The 23,404-nt window shown below is 34.3% G+C and overlaps 1 protein-coding gene, 2 long non-coding RNA genes and 1 pseudogene across 5 annotated transcripts; 1 reads left to right on the top strand and 3 right to left on the bottom strand.

The window, feature by feature from the left end:
* Positions 1-12,184: 12,184 nt before the first annotated feature.
* Positions 12,185-14,550, bottom strand: LOC110684564. The gene is made up of 3 exons (XR_002503776.1): positions 14,364-14,550; positions 12,751-13,374; positions 12,185-12,617 (listed from the first exon to the last, which is right to left on the bottom strand). It is a non-coding gene; the product is annotated as an uncharacterized LOC110684564 (long non-coding RNA).
* A 17-nt stretch (positions 14,551-14,567) lies between these two features.
* LOC110684563 lies at positions 14,568-17,191 on the top strand. Its single transcript, XR_002503775.1, has 2 exons — positions 14,568-14,787; positions 16,846-17,191. It is a non-coding gene; the product is annotated as an uncharacterized LOC110684563 (long non-coding RNA).
* A 77-nt stretch (positions 17,192-17,268) lies between these two features.
* On the bottom strand, positions 17,269-18,106 carry LOC110684588 (annotated as a pseudogene).
* LOC110684562 lies at positions 17,741-20,589 on the bottom strand. 3 transcript variants are annotated; one of them, XM_021861005.1, is made up of 3 exons: positions 20,311-20,589; positions 19,319-19,473; positions 17,741-18,172 (listed from the first exon to the last, which is right to left on the bottom strand). In XM_021861005.1, exons 1-3 carry the CDS (start codon positions 20,530-20,532, stop codon positions 18,130-18,132), a joined length of 420 nt encoding a protein of 139 aa, XP_021716697.1. In that variant the 5' UTR covers positions 20,533-20,589; the 3' UTR covers positions 17,741-18,129. The 3 variants fall into 3 exon arrangements, with proteins under 3 accessions (XP_021716697.1, XP_021716695.1, XP_021716696.1); XM_021861003.1 differs by lacking the exon at positions 17,741-18,172 and having other exon boundaries at positions 18,869-19,473; XM_021861004.1 differs by lacking the exon at positions 17,741-18,172 and having other exon boundaries at positions 18,869-19,455.
* Between the last annotated feature and the right edge of the window lie 2,815 nt (positions 20,590-23,404).

Here is a 23,404-nt window from a genome sequence, read left to right as displayed (position 1 = left end):
ATGGAAAAATAGATACAAAAACCGCCTACCCAAAATAGGATTTTGGAAGTGACTATGGAATAGTCTAAGGGTTTTTGAAAATCTAAATAATGCTAGATTTGAAAGCAAGCACATGGAATCCGTCATAGGATTAAAGGAAGCATTGCATGAAGGAATTGGAACGTGTTTTCTCATAAAGTTAATAAGAGGATTGACTTATGGAGAAACATAGAAATTCTGATGAACAAGAAGTTTAGTGGGAGCAAAAGTAGTGGCCCAACAAGAAGTTTACGAACTTTATTGTGAAACAACCATCAAATGCTAAATGTTTAGATTTGAAAGTATTTTCGACAATGGACCGAGCTAAAGACGATACTTAGTACATGTTGGGAATTAAGTTCTATGGTATAGACTTAATTAAATGTTTAAATGAGTAAAAGAAATTACCGTGTTAAACATGAAGGACTTTGAAAGGCTTTCGACCCATATGTATGAAGCTAAGTAAATGTTTGACCTATGTATAAGCTAAGCTAAGTACTAAGTCAAACGAGAAAGACTCTAGTAGGAGACTTTCAACCACATCATATAGCGAACAATTTGGCAAGACTCAGTGTAACTGTATGAGCTAAATTTTACATGGATGGAATAAAATTGAGAATCATTCTAGAATTAAATCCATCATGTAAGGCTATGATATGGGATCGTCAGATGACTTACATGCTTAGAGCATGTGAAGTACGTATGTAATACCAATCGACATTAATCTAAGTATTAGATCATTAGATTATAGTCAAGAACATCCAAAGAACTTAGATAAGTAGTTGGATGAGTTCTTGACGCATGGAAACAAATATAATTTGAGTTTTGATGTTGCAAGCACAAACCTTAACAAGGATTAGATCCTTAGCAAGGAAGCCATTTATAAGCACGAGGCAAGAAGTGTCGTGGCTTGAGAATGGTAACATGGATGTGCATCCATGTAAAATGTGCGGGAATTTAAGGAAAATTTCCATGATCAGATTAGGGTATCCCAAATCGTTGTGAGTCGCTTGGAGTAAAACCCAAGCAAGGCATCATCGGGGAGTCTACTAAAATATATGTTGAGAATATTGTTGCCTTAAAGGCAATAATAAGATAGATGTTAAATGGAAAGGTTCGTTGTTGAACATTAATGATTGTAGGTTGTCAAGTAGAAGGTCTCAAATCATGAAAATGAGTGGGAGCCATTGTTTGGACAATAAATCCTGAATCACATGTAATCCATTAACACTCTCAAAATTTTATCATCTTATTATGGAAATGGTGGATAATGAAGATGCTAAGGTTTGCAAAGTAATTTTTAAACTTTGCAATAAGTGAACGACAACATTCATAATTTCATGAAAGAAATCAAGCATATCAAATATGGGTGTGATTTCTATGAATGTTTTATGAAGATTATTACTCTTTAAACATTTGGGAAAAACCATTTATCATAAGATGAAACATTGTGAAGTTTTATAGTGGAATAAATATTTCTAAATATTCCACAAAACTATTTAATTGTGGTTTAGAATTAAATAATGAGTCCATTCGATTTTAATAAATATTCAAAATAGGGTATCAAGTCAATGGCTTGGATAAAGAAACACCTATTAAGTGAACATTGAATATTTTAATCGAAAATTATCCCTAATCAAGGTCATATTTTGTGGACAATTGATGACCATCAGAGATTAGTGTGTAGTATGATTTATAGCACCGTTTCTTGTGCTATGAGGATATAAATCATTTGCATAGGTATTGGTTTAGAACCATACTGGATCGACCTATGAGGATACATTAAGAGATTTAAAAATCGTCATAAGTATTTTCTCATTATTACTATCGGAACTCTTTTCCTTTGACCATGAGTAGTGGGAGATCTCTTGTTTGAGTACTGGTCCGCTTTGGTATCCGCCAAACGTCTGCCGTAACTGGAGATTATAAAGACAGATATTGGGCGGGTGAGTCGTCTTAGTAAGAGAAGCTACATTACAAGACTGGAAATGTCCCCTACTAACAATAGGGAACATGTATTGTTGTTTACAAGGCCTCTCGAAGAGCGAGACTGTGAAAAATGCATGGCCGTGCTCAGATGGATTTTAGAAATCATCTGCTTATTGACAGTCAAACTCGAATTTCGAGAAACACTTCTGGACGTAACAGAGATGACTAGTAATCTTACTCTGTAGTTCATGAAGAGACATGAAGAGACATAGGATAAGGGTTATACACTAAATGCACACTTGTCCGGAAGGACAAGTGAGAGATTGAAAGGAATAGTGTCCTTCGAACAAGTGTATTATTCTGATAGCGGGTTCAGAATTATTAGAAAGCTAATATATTCAGTAAGGTCAAGTGATCGGAATGTCTGGGTGGAGGCCGCTTTCGATCAGTAATATTAATATAATTAATGTTACAGCTTAATCTTGACTGAACCCTTCGGGTCACACCCAAGCAAATACATGCGAACCAACTCGGCGAATTAATTCGAAAGTAATTAATCCGTCGCCCGAGTGTTAAATATTTAGACGTCGGTAATTCGAGCTTAGAGCGTCGAAACCGATCGTCGGAAGTCGAGTCGAAGATAATTACTAATAAATCAACAAAATTACCAAAATACCCCTAGCATCGAGAAAACCGAGTGCTAAGGGTATATGGCCTAGCAAGGTGGCTAGCAAGCGCACCAAGCCGAGCCTAGGCTGGCTGGTGCGTGCTAGCGCGCCTTGGCTAGCTAGGCTGGCCAGCAGCCCGCATATGTGTGCGTGGCATGCTAGCAGCTTGCCAGCAGCCAGCACAAATGTGCATGGCGTGCTAGCAGCCTCGGCCAGCAGCCCGCACTAACATGCGTGGCTTGCTAGCAGCAGGCCTGGCCAGCAACCCGCACAAATGTGCGAGGCATGCTAGCAGGCCATGGCCAGCAGCCCGCATGTTGGTGCGTGGCTTGCTAGCAGCAGGCCTCGACCAAGCAGCCAGCACACATGTGCATGGCCTATTGGGCCGTAGGTGTGGCAGCAGCGAGCAGCCCACACTTGGGGTGCCTTGGTGCCCAAGTGGGGTTGCCATGTGGCGCAAGGTGAGGGAGAGAGTGGGGAGCAAGTTTGGTCCCCATCTCCAAGTGGTCCTCACCTACTCTCTCATGTATGCTTGACACTTGTTGATTTATTACTAGTTTGCTTAATAATTTTATTTTAGCTTTAAAATAAAATGTGAAAATCTCATTGTCCCACATTGATGGGAGAGATTCATACTCCCATCATTCCCTATAAATACCCAACTTTAGGCATTGGAAATGATGCTTGAGTGGGAATTAAAAGAGCATTCCATAATTTTGGGAAAACTCTTAAACTCATATAACACTCGGGTTTTGGTCGGACCTCACTAACCCCCAGGTAGTAGACCTTAAAGTTGTGTTCGCCTTTTTGTGGGTGGATACCGTCGGAGGCGCGGCGCTTGACGTGCTCGTAGCTTTCAAGTAAGAGCCCCGGTTTTTGGGCGAAGCTCGCTTCGAGGGTAAGATTCGTTATCTTTTCTTTGTGATTATTTATTTATGCTTTATGATTTTAATTAATGCGAGTGGTTCCATGGGTCGGGGTTTGTTTCCGCGGTGAGTCGGACTCACCAAACCCAACAGTAAAAAACTACCTTATAAAAGCTAAATGTTGTAAGATACTACCCTTGGTCGGAAAGTGAGAGTTGACTTAATTTTTCCGGTGTTGACCTAGTCATGTGCCGGTCACGTGACGTTTAATTCATCTTTCCCCATTTTCCCTAATTTTCCCCGAGCCTATCCATATAATACCCAAGATGAATTAAATGTCATGTGACCGGCACATGACTTGGTCAACGCTGGAAAAATTTAGTCAACTCTCACTTTCCGACCAAGGGATAGTATCTTACAACATTTAGCTTTTATAAGGTAGTTTATTACAACATTTTTTATAAGGTAGTCTCTCGCAAAAAATTTCTTTAAAAGGTAGTTTCTCACAAAATGTCCTATATTATAAAGTGCCACATAATAAATCACTCATCATGCTTTCCTAAACTACAACATTGAATGATCATAGTTAAGGAAACATGGCATCTAAATATCTCATATTTTAATTAATGCAAGTAGATAATATCATATATTATTCATGACCATCAATAAAACATCGTATATTTTAAATTAGTCATGAGATATAATCAAATCTTATTTTAATCTTAAAAGATAAATCATATTTATCCTCAAAAATTATCTTAACAAAGTTAGGAAATTCTATCCTAATTACTAGCCAATCACAAAATTTTAAATCAATTATATCCAAAATTAATTATGGGATAATCACTTTATTTAAATCAATTATTATCTTTTGGAATATGCTCAGAATATCCTAATAAATCTTATCCAAAATTAACCACTTTAATTATGGATAATAATCAAAATAACAACTTTAAATATGGATAATATCAAATATAACAACTGTTGAATATTTGATTTTATCCTAAAATAAAATATTTTATCCAAATAAAACTGATTTTATCCCAAAATAATTTGTAATTATCTTGAAATAATTTTTCAAAAAACAGATTTTTTTTTTAAAAAAACCGTGCACCTGCCACCGTGGTGTGGCCATTGCTGACCCGTCCTCCTGCCCCACCCCTCCCCTCCCTCCGGACCACCTGCAGCGGCAGCCGGCGTGGCTGCGCCACCTAGCCGCGGTTGCCGCTGCTAAAACCCCTTTTTTTATTTAAATAAAACAAACATATTTTGTAAAATTAAATTAATGTTAATGTGGTCCAATTAATTTCAAAATTAAATCACATTCAATCTTGAAATTAGGGTTCTTCATGAAATTAATCCCCAATTTAATTTAACACTTAAATTAAATAATTTGATCATGAAAATCATAATTTAGCATGAAATCAAATAGATTAAATTCTTTAGACACATAACTATCGAATTAAATCAAAACCAAAACACAAATTTCATAAATTAGGGTTTAGGGTTTTGAAATTATTGAAAAAATAGGGTGGGGGGTTCGAAATTTTCGAGTGATTAGGGGCAAAATTCGGATCTCTTCATGCCTATTTTGAGCATTATTAAATCACATTTAATCAATTCCAAGAGTTAAATCACATTTAATATAATAATTGTCCCATAATTAAATTATTCTCCCTCCTAATTGAATTAAAATTGTGGACTATCAAAGAATTATAGTCAATATGCGTAAATGCAATAGGCTAACTGATACCACTGTAGGAGTTTATAGGTACTGCACAGCGGAAAAACATGAATCATATTCATACAGTACCTAATCCCAAGATCTAATGCATAACACATAAAGAACATATAATCGTACCTTTGAAGCATGATTCCACGTGCAATCGAGCAAGAACAATGGGAGATAAAGAACCCCAAGCGTGATTCCTCTACTTGGTCCACGGGCACAGATTAAGACCTCCACTAATGCTAGTTAGTTGCAATTGAACCCTTCAATTGACCTTCTACGGAGAAGAGCAAGCAACGAACCACCACAAACCACCACACGCGCCACCAAGGGTGGCCGGCCGTACGGACGAGGGGAGGAGAGAGATAGCCACTGTGTGAATTATGACTGCTTGCTAGAAACCCTAGGCATGATCTTATTTATAGATCTCATCTATAAATAAGAGCCCATATCAAAAGCCCAAAACCTAATTCTCATCTAACTATGCTAGCCCAATCCATTTCGTGATTAGTTAATTGCTCATGAGACCCATTAATGGGTCGCTTACTTGCTTAACCCAATACCCTTGTTGTGTTACCTCATAGGATCCATTCTAGAAGGCTTTGGACTATTTGACTAGCCCAAAGATCATTGATCATAGTCTAGCAACAGATAACGACGACCCAAAAGAACGAACTTATTATCTCCATAATAGTGATCCTTGATATATCTAGTAATTGCACTTATCGAAGACACAATTCCTTCAACCAATGCTAGCATTGCAAGGCTAGCCGCGCCAACTGCAGCAGCATGGCTGGGCCAATGCGTGCTGCCTAGCACTGTTGGGCCAAGGCACAAGGCCAGCCGCAGCTCTCAGCAGTAGCCTATATCCTTGGTGCATGGCTCGCTGGCTGAGAGCGCAAGCAGCTCGCACAAGCATGTTGGGCTTGCTAGCTGGCAGCGCTAGCAGCCCGCACGCTTGTGCTGGACCTGCTGGGAATGGCAGCCACGGACAAGTCAGCCCACCTTGGGTGCCTTGATACCCAAGGGTGGGTGCCATGTGGCGCATGGTGAGAGGTGTGTGAGGTGTTGTATTGGCCGGTCTTGGGAGAGGGAGTGGGGAGCAAGTTTGGTCCCCCCACCTCCAAATGATCCTCACCTAACCTCTCACATGAGCTTGCCACTTGTTGATTTATTACTAGTTTGATTATTAATTTTATTTTAGCTTTAAAATAAAATGGGAAAATCAAATTCTCCCACATTGATGGGAGAGCTTTTCACTCTCTAGCTTTTCCCTATAAATACCCAAGTTGGGGTATTGGGAAAATCACTTGAGTGAGAGTTGAAAAAGGCATCACCATTGTGAAAACCTTTGAACTCATTAATCACTCGGGTTTTGGTCGGGCCTTGCTAACCCAGGGCATTGGACCGTTTTCGGCGGTCGAGTTGTGGGTGGACTATCGTTGGAGGCCGTCGTAATTTTGAGGCTTGCTTTCGAAGTAAGAGCCCCTTCGGGCTGGGCGAAGCACGCTCCAAAGGTAATTGTCTTATCTTAATCTTGTGATTAATTTAATTATGTTTATGGTTTTATTTATTGCGAGTGCGGTTTTGTTTTTGGGTTTGTTTCTGCAGTGAGTCGGACTCACCAAACCCCAACATTACTATCACATTATTAGCTGCTTCTTATTCAATCATCTAATTGATGTTTCATAATCATGATTTGATGAGTTATTGTGAGATCAAAATTACAGTTTGATTTATAGACGGTTCGGTTTGTAAGTGGTTCGGTTCATAAACGGTTCAGTGCAAACGGGTTGCAGTTTGTTAACGGTTCGGTGTAAACGGTTTTTACCTCGGTTCAAACGGTTTCGGGTTGGAAACGGTTTCGGGTTAGAAACGGTTCGGTTTGTTAACGGGTTCGGTTCTTATACGGTTTGACATTATTCGGATCGGTTCGGTTTTGGTTTTACTTAAATACGGTTTGGGTCGGTTTTCAATTTTACAAAATCGGTTTTTAATTGGTTCGGTTCTCTTTTGGGTCGATTGGTTTCGGGCAGTTAAACGGTTTCGGTTTGAAATTTGACAGCACTAATCATACTAGATGAAACTCGTGGGATACACGGTTTTTAAGTACTTTTTACCAAAAATATTTTTCATATTTTGTGATTAAAGTTATTACTCCCTCTGTCCCTGATTAATAGTCACTTTTGTCATTTTTGGTGACTCAAAATATTAGTCACATTTTCTTTTTCAAGTACTATTAATATTATTATTTTACCAAAATTCTCTAACATTTGCAAAAATATTTGTGCAAATTTAACTTTCCCATGTACTTTAATCACTTTCTCTCTCTATTTTTTTGCATACCCAATGTAAATTTACTTTTTCAATGTACTTTCTTTATTTCTCCTTAATTCCCGTGATTTTTTTAGCAAAAGTGACTATCAATTGCGGACGAAGGGAGTATTATATTAATTTTAAAATATAAGATAAAATTCCTAATCTCAAAATATTTAATTCATATCTATCTATCTATCTATCTATCTATCTATATATATATATATATATATATATATATATATATATATATATATATATATATATATATATATATATTTATATATATATATATATATATATATATATATATATACATATCAAGATCATATGAGAACCGACCGTTGATCGTACATAATCTAATGGCTGTCATCTTGCTCTCCTCATTAAGGGCAAAATTGTAAGGGAAAATTGTTGGGAATAATCATACCTTTGGGGCATCCGCGAAAAATAATTCCACCTTTGGGATTTTTTTAACTCAATCCAATCAAAATGATCCCAAGTGACTTGTAACCGGTTGAGTAGGTAATTTTTTTTTTATTAAGTTTGATTTACACGTGTCAACACGTGATTGGTAAAAAAAATAGTTTTAATTTTAATTTTGTTTTAAGAAATAATAATTAGCAATTAACATTCATTAATTATTTTTATTTTTTTCTCAAAAAAAAAACAAAAAAACTAAAAATTCAACCAGACCCTAGCTCCACCGCTACCCAACCACCTCCCCGCCCCTATCACCGGCCCAAACGCGTCGTCATACCCTCAACGACCAGACCCAAGCCATACCGGCCATCGCGCCGTTCGCAACCCTCCACCACCCCCTTCTGTCGCCACTAAACCACCATAACCATGACCAAAATCGAGCGTGTTTGAAGGGCCGAAATCAAGGTGTTTTAAGGGGATGGGGGACGAAATTGGGGTGTGGGGAAGGGGAAGTAGCCGGAAAAGGGATTGGGGAAGGGGAGGGGGTTGGGTTCAGCCGTTCGGGACAGAAAGAACATGTGGGATGGTTTTGTTGGTCGTCGTAGCTTCTCCTGGGCTGATGGTTCAAGGGAAGGGGAAGGGGTTGGTGGTTCAAGGGAAGGGGAGGCTCAAGGTTTTTGATAATTCGAATTTAAAACAAGTTTTTTGCGATTTAGGGTTTTATCGATTATTTGTTTGAGTCGTTGTGATTTCAATTGATATATTAGGGATTATACAATTATATGTTTGTGTATTTACAATTTTGATTGTTGAAATTATGGTTATTTCAATTATTTGTTTTAAAATTACAATTTAAATTGCTAAAATTACTACAATTTCTCTTGTGTTCGTGTTTTTAGGATATTTTTTAGGATTTTCATTTTTATTTGTTTTAATTAGGGTAGTTAATGCATTTTTTAATTTAGTTCTTTATGATTTTTGTCGTACGAGATAGTATATGAATACTAAAGTAACATTTTTTTGGGGGGGGGGGGGGGGATTTAGCATTGAGTTTTACATGTTTGATGAAATGCTTGAAAGAAGAAGAAAGACTGTAATATGATGATGAATTGGTGGAGCTCTGTTAGGAGGAGGTGCTATGCTACCATTTGACTGAGAAACCGTCTGGTAGTAATGACAATTGGGGTTGTAATTGTTGGGTTTGCAGTACTTTTAATTTATCTCTTGGATTGTGAAGGGAAAGGGCAATTAATTAAAAAGACTTCTCCCTTTCTTTATGTTTCATAGAGCCTTTGAGTGTTATTTTTAGACAGTATGGATGGATAATGTTAAAGTGTGTGGATAACGGTAGGGATGTTTTGTGATGTTTAAGGCCAGCTGCACAATTCGTTGGCCTATTTTGTATATGCAAGCCTTTCTTATTAATCTGTACTCTTATTAGCACATTAAAGATTTGAAGGAGATTGATAGTCTGAAAGATGAGATATCAAGGCTCCAAGTGAAACAAATGTATATTTTCTTGAACTTGTTATTGATTCAACTCTATGTTATACTATTCTGAACTCAGTCGCTTGAGTTATAACCATTGTTGTATTAATTTGTAGGAGGCTGCTGGGTAAAGTTTTGCCAGGCTTGAGGCCTTGAGCATAAAAGAATAGAAATTGCTAGAAACGCAACTTAATGAAATCTTACTGCCCATAAAAGCTAAGACGATGGATTTAGTTTTGTGGTACCTTTTGTTTATTTATGTCTTCTATTTGAGGCTACTCGTATTATTGTTTGACAAGCACACATCTAAAGCACACTCTATAATCATTGTTACAACATCAACCAACAATGAGCAGAACATATACTCTATATAATTTTTTTACTTACTTTTTGTGATTTTTTATTTACTTTTGAGCTATTTAGCTTTACTTTGAATGGATAAACAAATAATCGAGATTGTAAGTTTTGAATTTCTTTCAGGTGGAATGGTATCTTATGTATGCAGGTTCTAGCTATTTGAGCTGTTTGAAATGATTTAAACCCCTCGCGATGATTGTACTATGTATTAAGTATAGATGTTTTGATTTACCTTTGATATTTTTTCATTAACTTTTGAGGTTTTTTTGAAAAAAAAAAATCGTTTGTGAAATAAACACTAGCCTACTAGCTCAACTGGTAGAGCATTGTGCAATTGCACAAAAGATGTGGGTTCAAATCCCACGTAGGTTCATTTGTGTAATCTAAAGATTAGGCTTCACAATAAAGTTTAATTATTTGTATGTTTTACTAATTTCTTTTTTTTTTCTTTTGTTTACTTTCAATATAGTTTTATTTACTTTAAATTTGAAAACCTCTACATTAAAATCAATATATGATATGTCTATTTTATATAGTATTTTATTCTCGTCCCTTGGTCATAATTGGTAGTGTTTTTGGCTCTTTAGAGCCACTTATATTACTAATTTGTGTTTTCTAATGTTTTTCGTAGTTTTGCTTGATTTTGTAGGGAATTGCACTTTTGGAGCATTTTTCGGGATTTTATGGAGCAACTATGATCTTGGAGGAGCACGACCACTTTTCGTAGCCCAAGGCCGGTTAGAGTCATCAAACTGGTGATTAAGGGCTCGACATATGAGATACCAAGACATTTGGACCGAGTATTCAAGACCCAAAGAGGAAATCCGGATTGGGTCGAAGAATCAGAGCCCAATCGAAGTCCAAGAAATAGCCCAAGTGGCCTTGCCCGACCAAGATGGTCTCACCCGAAGGCGCGCCCGGCCGGCAGGGTGGAAGAAGAAAAGAAGTCCTTCGCCGAGCTCGCGCCCGGCCGGGTACGACAGAAGACATCTAATGGAAAAAGGCGGGCCCGATCGGGCGGTGCCTCTCCTGATCGGGCGCGTGTCTCGAAGAGCTTGATTCCAGCGATTTTTACTTAGTTTCTAATTAGGATTTTAGGAGCTTAGTATAAATATGTTTTGGGTTGTTTTTATACGATTACATTCTATTATTCTCTCTTAATTTTCTTTTATCTCTTCTCTTAGACTTTTTCTCTCTATTTAGTTTAATTCCTCTCTTATTTTCTCTCTCTAAAACTTTACTCTTTGCTCTTGATTCAACTCATTATTTCCGTTAACTTGGTAACGATTTCTTCTCTATTAATTTTAGTAATTTTATTTCTTTAATTCATGATGCCTTGTTTAATTGCTTTGATTAGTTTAGATTTAATTATGTGTGAGTAGTTTTCTTTTTAGGGTTTATGGGGATCCATAAATAATATGAAGGGGTTGTCAATGCTTAATTAATTTCCTATTGATTAATTTAATGCTATGCAACTAGCTAGATTTGCGCAGGTCTTTTATGTATGAGTTTAGAAATATTGATTCGAGATTCGAGAGATGAGAATTGATATTTAGGCTTAGTCTCAATAGACATGTTAATTTAATTATAAACGGTTAGGTCGAGATTCGAGAGATGAGATTTAATACCGGTAGATTAATTCTGTAATTGTAATACGTAGCAAAAACCCTTTATGATCTGGTTCATTGATGCATTGATGATTGGTTATTATGTTTTACCCTGGAATATTGTTTATTGGTGAACCTATGCCCTAGGTCATTTATTAATTGATTTTCTCTATTCTTATTCTTCCCTACTTTTACTCTCCTTAATTTAGATTCCTTTCACCATAATATTATTTTGTTAGTTAATAATTTAGATTGCTTAGATTTATTAGGAATAGAAAGACTTGTTTCCCTGTGGATTCGACCCTACTTCCATTTTGCATTAGTTAGAGGATTTAGGAATCACTTCTGATTGGGTGATACGACTTAAGCCTGTCAATTTATTTGTTTCTTATACTTCCTCCGTTCTTTTATTATTGCACCACTTACCTTTTTAGGAAGTTTCACAAATATTGCACCATTTCCTCTTTAGGAAAAATATTATTTGTGTTCACACTACAAACACCCAACATACCCTTGCTTTTTCATACTTACTTTTTAATTTATCAATATGTCACATGGGCAATTTTGTATTTTTACCTTTCTCTCTCTTACTTTATTCCACTACCAAAATATTTGTACTCAACTCCTATGGTGCAATAATAAAAAACGAAGGAAGTAATTAACTTGACTTATCTTTTACAGATATGAAAGTTAATGACTCGGAGTTATTGTGATATAAGTATGTAACGAAGTTTCCATTGTTATTTATCATTTCAAGCTAATTTATTCTTCATATAATTTAGAGCTAATGTGATTTACTTTTTAGTTATTTTGATTTACTTTTGAGCTAATTTGAATAACTTTAGAGTGTTTTAATATGTATTTTCAGAGAACCTATGTAGGAATCGAACCTACACCTCTATGCATTCGCATAGTGCTCTACCACTTGAGCTAATAGGTTTACTTTAAAGTCCTTTTTATTTACTTTATATTCTTTTTTATTTACTTTTAGAGACAACATATGTATTTCTCGCAATGAGAACATTTTTTTGTTGTTGACAAAAAGCAGCAACAGATTTTATAAAGGAATGCTAGTAGAATCTAGCATAACAACATCCATTACACGAGGAGGAGCCTCCTCAATCCATAATCATATGTATATATTGGGGATAAGATTGCTAGTGAGTGGCTGGCCTACCATAGCCAAATCATTTGATGGCTATAAGTTTATAAAAACCTGCATAAGACAAAAGAAGAGGTCAATTTGTAACATACAACAATTACTCATACTTTAAAATGTAATTGGTTTACTTTTACTTGGTTTATATCTACTTCTGAAATTGATAAATTTATTAGGGCACAAAAACCACCTTCATGGAGAAGTCAGCAACATCCAACAGCAGGAAGCAATTGCTGGTAAAGTTCTTCAAGAGAAGAAGATAAAAAAAACCTAACATTTATCATAAGAAAATGTTGCAAAATATAAAATTACTGTAAGAAACAGAAGGATCATATACCAAATGGCCTAGATAGTAGAATTACTCTGCTTCCAAGTGAACGATTTAAAGTGAACTACGTATCTTCGGCATGCTTCAGATGTACATATGGTCGGATTCCACTTTGATTTTAATAGCTTATTAATTATAAATCATAAATTCAGTCTTTCAATTTACTTTAAAATTTAAATGATTTACTTTTACTAGCTCAACACTTTTATTGGCCTCACCTGACTCTTGCAGGCAGAACCTGCCCGTTCTCATTCTATACTCAGCCAAGAGGGAAGGAGACCAGCTTGAATTGTTGATTGTAATGTGGGAAGGTGGAGGATGCTAGACATTCTTAGCTTAACTTAGGTAGTCTGCCATGATTTGTACAAAACCAACTGCAACTAAGACATAATCAGGGGCTTTTTGCTTAAATACAGCCTTATTTTGGCATAACTAGCTTAGGTAGTAGGTACCCCTTAGTCTTAGCTGCTTTCTACTTGAAGCACACTGCAAATGATGATACAGGGCAATCATTAGAAATTAATAGTAAACAAATTCATAGATCTTATAATTGTGCATTTATGTTTATGAATTAGTTAGTCACTGAGAAAATTGAGACTCTCATTTGCAATTGCTAACTTGCTAGAAAAACTTTATTTACTTTAGGAGCAATTTATTCTACTTTTAAGGATATCTAATTTACTTTAAGATCAGGAATTTAGTTTACTTATTCAAGGTCATTTAAATGTACTCATCAATGTATTAAAACATATGTGCAATGAAAGTTAGAGACTAGAGAATTTTGGACTATCAAGCATCATAAACTTGACTTTATCCATTTGACCAAAATGTACAAATATACCACAATTAAGACTAACAAAAATAGTAGGAATTCGCAAAATTGAACTGGAAAGATAACAAAAGAAAAGTAAGTAGGAATCCGCAAAATTGAACTGGAAAAATAACAAAAGAAAAGTAGTCTAAGAAAATCGCAAAAAAAAAAAAAAAAAAAAAAAAAAAAAAAAAAAAAAAAAGGCAAAACATGGAGAATAAAATCTTATAGAAAATCAAAATTATGATCATAAAAATCATTTATTAAATACTAGTATTTCCTTAATATTTTAATAAATCAAGAATTCAATTGACTTCGTATATAGTATGATAAAATTTAAGTACAAAATTAGTGAAATAAACCTACTTAAATTTGGAATTTGATCAGAAGTTCGCCAAAATTCGAAAAAGATAGTAGGTTTTTCACAATCAAACAATAAATTGACTAAAAAAAATCGAAAGAGAAAGAATAACGAAATAAAACTTTTTATGAAACGATTAAAAGTACATTTATAATCAATCATAACCTCAAATTGTAAATTAAAATTCGATTTTCACTATGAAGAACCCTAAATTGACCATACTGACAATTAATCATGGATAAACCATAGATAGTGAAATTGATGAAACTCGTTGATTTAAGAAATAGAAGAAAAAAAACTTACCTCAAAAGATGCTTCAATGGAGTAAAGAAAGCTTGAAAGTCGCTTTAATGGAGAAGAGAAAGCTCAAAATCTGCTCTAATGGAGAATTCATAACACTAGCTTCAATGGAGGAGAGAGGTTTATCGACTTGGAGGAGAGAGAATCTGGAATGAGAAAGATGATTGCATGAATGTGTGATCTGACATTTTACGGGTAAATCTAATCCGTCCATATTTTTTTAATCTAACGGTCATAATGAGTTACTAGTTCATGTGCCCTTCATTTACTTTCTCTCTTTTCTTCCACATGTTCTCTCTCTACCTTCGAATTCTCTCAAAGGTTATATTTCGCGATTTCGATTCTTCGCTTGTGCTCATTAATTTTTCAAACTCTTTGATTTCGATATTCTAGTACTTCGTATTCTTTGATTTTGTTATTCATTGAGGTAAATTTCTTGTGTTTTATATTTTATTTCGATTTTTTGATCCAATTTTGCGATTATGATTGCGAAATTAGGGTTTTCCGAATCATTTGTTTGAGTATTTGTGATTCCAGTTGTAATATTAGGACAATTTTATGTTTCCGCATTTGAAATTTTGTTGTTGAATTTCGCTTCCTATTCGTCGAATCTTCCTTTTCTATACTAGTTCTTCAATGATTTTCATTAAGCGCTCAACTACTTACTCGTATTGCCTTAACTTTGATCCAAATCGTTGATTTTGCTGTTTAATTTTCGAATATGTGTAAATTGTTGAATTTACGGTTTTTTTTTTATTATTTGATTGAAAATTTTAATTTCAATTGTTGTAATTAGGGTTTTCAGTCGAATTTGTATAGTTATATAGTTTATTTTAATTTAACTATTGTTTTTGTTTGATTTTCATATTTTATTGCTTGTTACCTTTTTGCTTTCTACTTATTTGATCTTAGGAATTGCATTCGAGTATATATCATAAGCTTAAGGTTTTCATACTGCCTGGTTTGAATCTTTCCATCATGTGTAAGTTTATTTGTTATATGGGATGTATGATTTGTAAGTATGTTTACTCTACTTTGTTTGGGAAATCGCTACATTCTTTGTTTCTGAGATTGCTATACCCTGTAACTGACATATTAGACTCTGTTATGCGTTTAGGCAGTTGTATCTCATTGCTACACTCTGTTGGAGCCTTCTTTGTCTAGGACTCTAATAACGAGTGTTTGGGAGAACCATGGCAGTTGTATCTCATTTACTTTATAGTGCTTTTTATATCAATTATATTTGAAATAGATTATGGATGGATACAATGTGAACCAATGGACTCAACCCCAATGCACTCAACTGAATTCACTCAGACAAACCCTATTCCCAAAGACCCATTTGCCACTTTTACATTAGCTTCCATGCAATCAGTTATGTCTGCAATTTTCTATGCACATGTTGAACACCATCATATTAATTTATTACAATGCTTAATATACTAGCTCAATTTTATGAACACCAATTTCTTGACTGTGATGGAAAAGTAGTTCCTCTAATGACCCAAAATCCCTATGATTGCACATATACTTTATAGGTTTTTTTGGTCTCTACATTTGAGATTTTTTTCATTTACTTTTGAGCCATTTTTCTGTACTTTATTTGAATTTTTAATGCACACTAGCCTACTAGCTCAAAGGTAGAGCATTGTGTAAGTGCACAAAAGATGTAGGTTTGAATCCCACGCAGGTTTATTCATTAGATGAAATTATTTTGTATTTACCCTACTTTTGAGATTTTTTATTTACTTTTAGAATATTTTGAATTACTTTTTACTATTTTGCATTTACTTTTGAGATATATAAGAGGATGACTTGAAAGTACGATGTAAGAGGTCATGTATGTGTAACAAGTTTTTCTTACTCTTTCTTACTATGAAATACTATGTAATGGTACTTTGGAAGAGTCGATTCATATTGTTGCTATATAATGTTTTTTGAATTTTGATTTTTTAAAAGCTAATTTTATTTACTTTAGATATAATCTGTTCTACTTTTGATTACTTTAGATATATTTGGAGGTAGAAATAGAGTTGAAGTTGGGTTCTTAGCCACTCTTGAAAAAATATGACAACATTTTTGAAGTTTTTCGATTTAATTATAGTCGAGGCCTCCAAACCCAATTAATCATATGTGTATCTTAGAGATAATTTGATTATCTTTTTAGTTATTTTGATATACTTTTGCGGTGTTTTGAATAACTTTAGAATGTTTTGTATTTATTTTTAGAGGTAACCTATTAAGGAATCGAACCTACACCTCTATGTATTCGCATAGTGCTCTACCACTTGAGCTAGTAGGTTTACTTAAATTTTTTTTTTTATTTACTTTAGATTAGATTTAATTTACTTTTACTTTAAAGATAATTGATGTAGGAATTACCTTATTCAACCTTATTCATCTTCTGTATTTTTAAGTAGAATCATCTTTTAGAGCAGGATATAGAGTTGTTATGTTATTACCATGTCTGAAATAGATGGCTTAGGCTTTGCAGGCGTAGGTGCTGGAGAAGGAGCGGACTTGGGTTTTTGAGGCTCACGTGCTAGAGCAGGAGCTGGAGCAAGAGCAGGCTTAGGTTTGTCAGGTTGGGCAGTTAAGGGAGGAGCAGGGGCTTGGATGGAAGCTTGATCTCGATGCTCTTAATGGATTTGCCAGCTTTGCAACAAAAGCTTGATCCTGATCTTTTCAGGACTACAGCAAACCACTGTGATTGTCAACGTGTTATTCTTTTGATTGAACACTTGGTCTTGTAATTCTCTTGTCATTAAATCCTAAGCATAATGATTGATATTAATAAGCATAATGACACGAAGTCTGAGAGCTTTTTCCAATGTGATCCCAAATTTATCTTCCATATCCACTTTTACTGGTGGAATTCCTCCTTCTAGCTTCCAGTCAAACTTGTGGATTAGTGAGCATCAAATGGATCATCCGATGAGCCAATGACAATCCAGGGCATATCTACGACCAGCACCAAATGAAATCAGCTTAAAGTCACAACCTTTTACATCAATTTATATCCTATGAACCTCTCCGGCTCAAATGAGTTTGGGTTCTCCCATAAATTTGATTCCCTTCCAATTGCCCATACATTGACCAGGACTTGTGCGTTTTGAGGCACTGTGTAACCGTAGAGCTTCACATCTGCATCAACTTTTCTCGGTACTAGGAAGGGTGTTGGTGGGTGTAGCCTGAAGGTTTCCTTGACAATGGCCTGCAAGTATGGTAGCTGTGAAATGTCTGATTCTTCCACCGGGTTTCCTTTTCCTATGATTTCTTGTAGCTCTGCTTGTGCTTTCATCAGTTTTTCAGGGTTGCGAATAAGTTCTGCCAATGCCCATTCAAGGGTAGTCGATGTTGTATCTGAACCTGCACCAAACAGGTTCTACAGACAAGAGATCGAGTTATTTTTAATAATGTAGAGAAGTTGTTCTGCAAAAAAAAATGTCTAAATCAACTAGTGAAAACCAGTAATAGATTTGGAATTTTTCTAGTTCTAATTCCTCAGAGTTTTCTTGATTAATGCATCCAAAACATCGTCGCCTGATGTTGATCCTGGTGGTCTTTTGCCTTGCAATCCCAAATGCAGACCCCCATCTCCACGCCAATCCCCTCCATAACTGCAGCATATGCGTTCACTCTCACCTGCCCATCAGCCGGGTGCACCAATTTCTCACGAGATAAATCCAATCTCTCCCCTGTACTCACCTGAACATACCCAGCTCCCTCTGAGACAGCAGATGCATAGAGTTTGAAGTCTTCCACGAGCTTAAAAAACCCCGTGACACCCACCATCGCATTCCGCCAAGAGCCTGATGAACAAACCAGATAGCCCAGGCAAATTACTTTTGGAATATTTCGATTTACTTTTAAGTATTTTATATCTACGTTTGCAAATTCTGCTATATTATAACACTTAAACTAACAGTAATTGATATAAATTATAACCTTGGAACTTCCTCCAACCTAACTATGTAGGATTTACTTGCTTTCATTCATAGTTATACTAACAATAAGTCAATATTCCAGATTCGGTATATAAGAACAGGAGCTATTTTAAATCACTTTAGAGATGATTTTTGAATTACTTTTTAATTTCTCTATTTACTTAGATATATAATAGAAAACCTCTTTCGTTTGTATACCTTAGCTAATTTGATTTACTTTTGAGATGTTTTGAATTACTTTAGAGTATCTAATATTACTTTCAGAACCTATGTAGGAATCGAACCTACACCCCTATGTATCCGCATAGTGCTCTACCACTTGAGCTAAAAGGTTTACTTTAAAGTCTTTTTTATTTGTTTTAGATTAGATTTAATTTACTTTATATTATTTTTACTAGTATTTATTTTCATCAAGCGAACACCTTCATATATATATCTGCTGCAACACAAATAATTAAAATCAAGTCTTTCTAGAGCATAGCCTTGCCTTTGCCATTTCAGAACAACTACAATACACCCCATAGTGCCTCCTTTCAAGCTAATACTATTAGCAATTTATAATTCTTTATTAAGCCAACAATAAGATAATTAAAACTTGATTGATAAAGACAAATAAATAAAGAAGCAAATATATACATACTTTTTCCAGGGACAAATGTAGACATAAGAGCATTTTAGTAATTGATGGGATCACTCTTTAGGAAGGATATTTTCTCAAACACCACACCATGAAAAAACAACATAGGAAACAATCATAGCACTATGTAAAAATCAAACTCACTAGATTGAGCAGAACTGCACTAGCTAGATACAGGTAGAGCAAAACTATAGCAACATATTATAGATAATAGCAAAATAAGACTTCCAACTAATAGCAATTTCATAGATATGACTCTCTTTAGCACAATCATGAGCACAACTAGATGTAAAAATTGTGAAGATGATCTATAGTTACAAAGCACTAGTAGTTGGAGCAAAACTAAACAAGTAGATGAGCTTGATCCTACTGACTTGTTTCTCAAAGCCTGAATGACAGCAAGGCAATCTCCTTCCACAATAATACTTCTCCCGCCCAAGCCATACGCAAATTTCATACCCCATATGATATCCATAGCTCCAGGTACATTTGTCTCCAATCGTTCAATGCCCTGCACCACAGAACAACCCTGAACCGAGCCATTACAGTCACGCAACACTGCCCCCAGACCAACTCCTAACTTTTCTACAACTCCAGCATCAACATTTAGCTTTCCCCACCCCTCATCAGGTGGTGACCAAGCTATAGGAAGGGGCATACAAGCACCCCTTTTTTTATTTACTCTTATCGTATATCTATATGCTTATTAATTACATGGGGAAAAAACCTCAACCATAAACTCATTGATTACTACTTTTTGAGAAATTTAATCTACTATTAAAAATATTTAGTTTACTTTTTATGGAATTATATTCAAGTCCACTTATAATTTTACAGATTCTAGAATAATAATTCAACCTACACAAAAGTCCACACTCTCCTCTCATCAATCTTGCTGGCAGCTTAACCACACCATTGCTTTGAACTCAAACTCAATCATGTTTGTTTGCAAACTCTCCGAATCGCACAAATATATGAGCAAAAAAAAATCGACAAATTAGATTAAACAAGTACAACACATAATTCACAATTTCTACAGTAAACAATTAAACAACATCAATTTTTTTACCATGAAATTACTTTTAAACTTGAGAAATTTCAAGGTAAAGCATATTATAATTATACATATTTTGAACTCGATTTGCATCTCGAGCAAATAATTGAGAGTCGTTGTAGAAGAAATACGAACAAAATTCACCAAATTAAACTAGCAAACTTCAAATTTTAGCTAGATCTAAATGAAACAATGCACTAATTTTGCTATATAATTTTCAGAATATGTAGAGCCCTAAATTGACTATACTGAATATAAAATTAATGAAATTAAAATCGGTGATCTATAAAAAAAAAATTAAAAAAATCTTACCTCAGAAACTACATTAATGGAATATAGAAAGCTCATAATCCGCTTCAATGGAGTAGTGAAAGCATGAAAGTCGCTTTTATGGAGAAAGCTCGAAGGCAGCTTTAATGGAGAATTCAGAGGATCCTTGAAATGGATGAGAGAGAAAATGCTTAAGGAGAGAGAAAGCCAGCTTGATTTTTGGGAAATGAATTGAATATGTGTGAAATAATCTGGGCCGCTCATCACACGCGCATCCAACTTAGATCTAACGATTGTAGTTAGTTTCTAGTTCCTATTATAGAATTGGTTCACATTATAACTTGGTCATATTGTGTGTGTGTATGTATATGTATATATGTAAGGGATGAAAAACAGATCAATTCTTCAATTGCAAAAACAAGAGGACGAAATTCACTCTTCTTTTTTCTCTCTGTATTTCACCATTTGAAATGGTTGAAAATTCTTCAATTGCATCATTCTAAGATAAAATTTCTCCTCAAGCATGTCCAAAATTAACCTAAAATACTTTCAATTGCATCAAGAGAAGTAAGTATTTGAAGAAATGTGAATTATTTTGTTAATCAGGGTTTAATTTTTGTTAAATTTTGAATTATTACATTTAATTTGCTCAAATATACTGTTAAGTAAAGGTACTGAATCTGCTCTTGTTGAGCTTAGATTATACCTTATGTTATTTTTCATCAAATATAATGTTAATTTTGCTTAACCTTGTGTTATTTTGTTAAAACATGTGCTATCTTACAAAAACTACTTTAGATTTTTTATTTTAATAAAATATGTATTATGTTACTTAATCGTGTTATTTTTATTGTTATACTGTGTTATTTAGTATGAAACCTTAAATTAATGTTTTATGATTTAATGTTATTGCGCTTAAAAATAGTGCTATTTATTTCCTTTGTTATTTGTTTAAACATGTGTTATTACTTATTTTAGATTATATATACCTTCTGTTATTTTGCTCAAATCTATTAACTATTACTAAAACAAAACATGCTGACATCATTAAGGGACACATGTCAATTTCTAATTAAAAATTTTCCCGCCTAAACGGTTTTTGACATCATCATTTTTTTTCTATATTTCAAAACTAAATAAATACATTGCTGCTTTCAACATTAATTAATAAGATTATGAAAAAAAATTTAATATAAAATTGACAACTTTTTAAACAAATAATGGCTATTTAATTCGTGCAACGCACGGGATTAAACTAGTATGATGTTATTTTAGCTTACATTTTGTGTTTTTTTTTATACATAAATCAGTTAGTTATATTGTGTGAACATTAATTTTTTATTTTTTATTTTTTATTTATTATTTTTTTTTGAAAAATTGTGCTATTTTACTTAAAGCTTGTATTACGTAATATTTTGTTTAAACTTAAGTTATTTTAATTTGTCAAACTTTTGTTTGCTTTATTTTACTGTTTCACCTCTTCTTTAAGTTTTCTTCATCACAATCTAGCTATCTTGACTTTTCAATTTTTTTTCTAGAACTTCAACATAATTTTCAATTCATTAATGATTATGAAATATGATTTTTAAGTTTCTTGCTTCGTTTACCTCTAATATCTATCTTACGCAACCTCCTTTTTCGAATGATTTGCCCAATTGGTGTTAATAAATAAATAAATTACTAAAATAGTGTTCACTTAAAAATATTTCTCAAAGTAGTGTTCATGTAGGTTCAGAAATTACGAAGCTAGGAGTTAATATTGCTTCGTTTAAAAGTCTAAATTAAAAATTAGAGTCTCAAAACTAGTTCTCTTAGGTTTTATTATTTCACTATTGTTATACACTGCACGCTGATGGTAAATGCGATCGGGAAGGAAGCATAGTCAATCTCTGAAATCACTATAATCAGGTATGCTTTCCTTCTTTTCTAATTAAAATTCAACTGAAATTTCTGGGGGGTTACATAACAATTAGATTAAACTTTAACGGAACAATGTAAATTGGTAAAATTTAACCTGATTATGAAAAATTATTTGTGAGTATCGTCCGATTATACTCATATAAGCTTGGTGAATTAGACTTTGCAATTGTATATGTCAGACATGCACCACTTACAAGTGCTCAGAGTTCTAGGAGATTATTGGGTTAATCAGTATTCAATAGTAATTAGTTTTAAATTAATTGTTTCAATTTTTTTTAGATGAAAATCTTGATGGGTTTTAGAGTTATACTCAAATTGACATTCTTTCGAGTGAATACATATTTTGTACAAAGACGTGAATCATCCAAAAAAAGGTTTCTTGATGGACATTTGTATAGCGATAAAACAACGAAGGACATAGAAGCAAATGATGCTAAAGCAGTTCATCACAAGGTTGAGATGTATCACCGAGACAATGGCATCTACCAAGTGACAACTGGACGTGGCAATAGAGAACAAAAAAAGAGTTTTCATACCCATACAGTCAACCTTAGTCACAAAACTTGCACATGTAACAAGCTTCATACATACAAAATTCCTTGTTCCCATGTTCTTGCAGTATGTAGGTCATATAGTTTGTCACCAGCTCAATTTGTTGACCCATTTTATTCAAGTGGTGAATATATGGGAACATATAGAGCAACTTTTAATCCTATCCCTGACAAAGACTATTGGACACATTATAAAGGACCAAAAATTGTTGCCGATGCTAGTCTCAAGCGCAGTCCCGGACGACCTCCTTCCCAAAGATTACGAAATGAGATGGATGAAGGTAATCGAGCAAAGGTGACATGTAGTGTTTGTCGACAAAAGGGACACAATAAAAAAACTTGTTCATCAAGGTTAGCTAATTTTTTAAGATAATTTTATTTCTTATATGTAAATATAGTTAGTCAAATGAAATTATTTTTCTTACTAACAATATTACATGTCTACTTTTTAACAGATCAAATGGAGCTTCCAACTCTACTTCTTGGCCAACATGACTCTTCAAATTTTCATTTGAAGCATGAGTACACATCTGTATCTTGAGGGCTGTTGGATCATCATCTCCAAATTCATAAAAAACAGTGCTAAATTGAGTTTTTTTTTTATTTAGCTAGTATGACATGTCTTGAGTTATTTTGTAATAAAGTAATACCATCTCCAAATTGAT

The sequence above is a fragment of the Chenopodium quinoa genome, unplaced genomic scaffold (genome assembly GCF_001683475.1).
Source record: "Chenopodium quinoa cultivar QQ74 unplaced genomic scaffold, ASM168347v1, whole genome shotgun sequence".
Lineage (NCBI taxonomy): Eukaryota > Viridiplantae > Streptophyta > Magnoliopsida > Caryophyllales > Amaranthaceae > Chenopodium > Chenopodium quinoa.
Note: the sequence above shows the minus strand (reverse complement) of the source record. Positions and strands in the feature narration are given on the sequence as shown.

Excerpts from the sequence above, each read along its gene's own strand:
- LOC110684562 (XM_021861003.1), bottom strand. The coding sequence starts at position 20,532 with ATGAGCGGCCCAGATTATTTCACACATATTCAATTCATTTCCCAAAAA. Across the intron at positions 19,474-20,310 it reads CCATTAATGTAGTTTCTGAG|GGTTGTTCTGTGGTGCAGGG; the intron begins GTAAGATTTTTT and ends GGCTCGGTTCAG.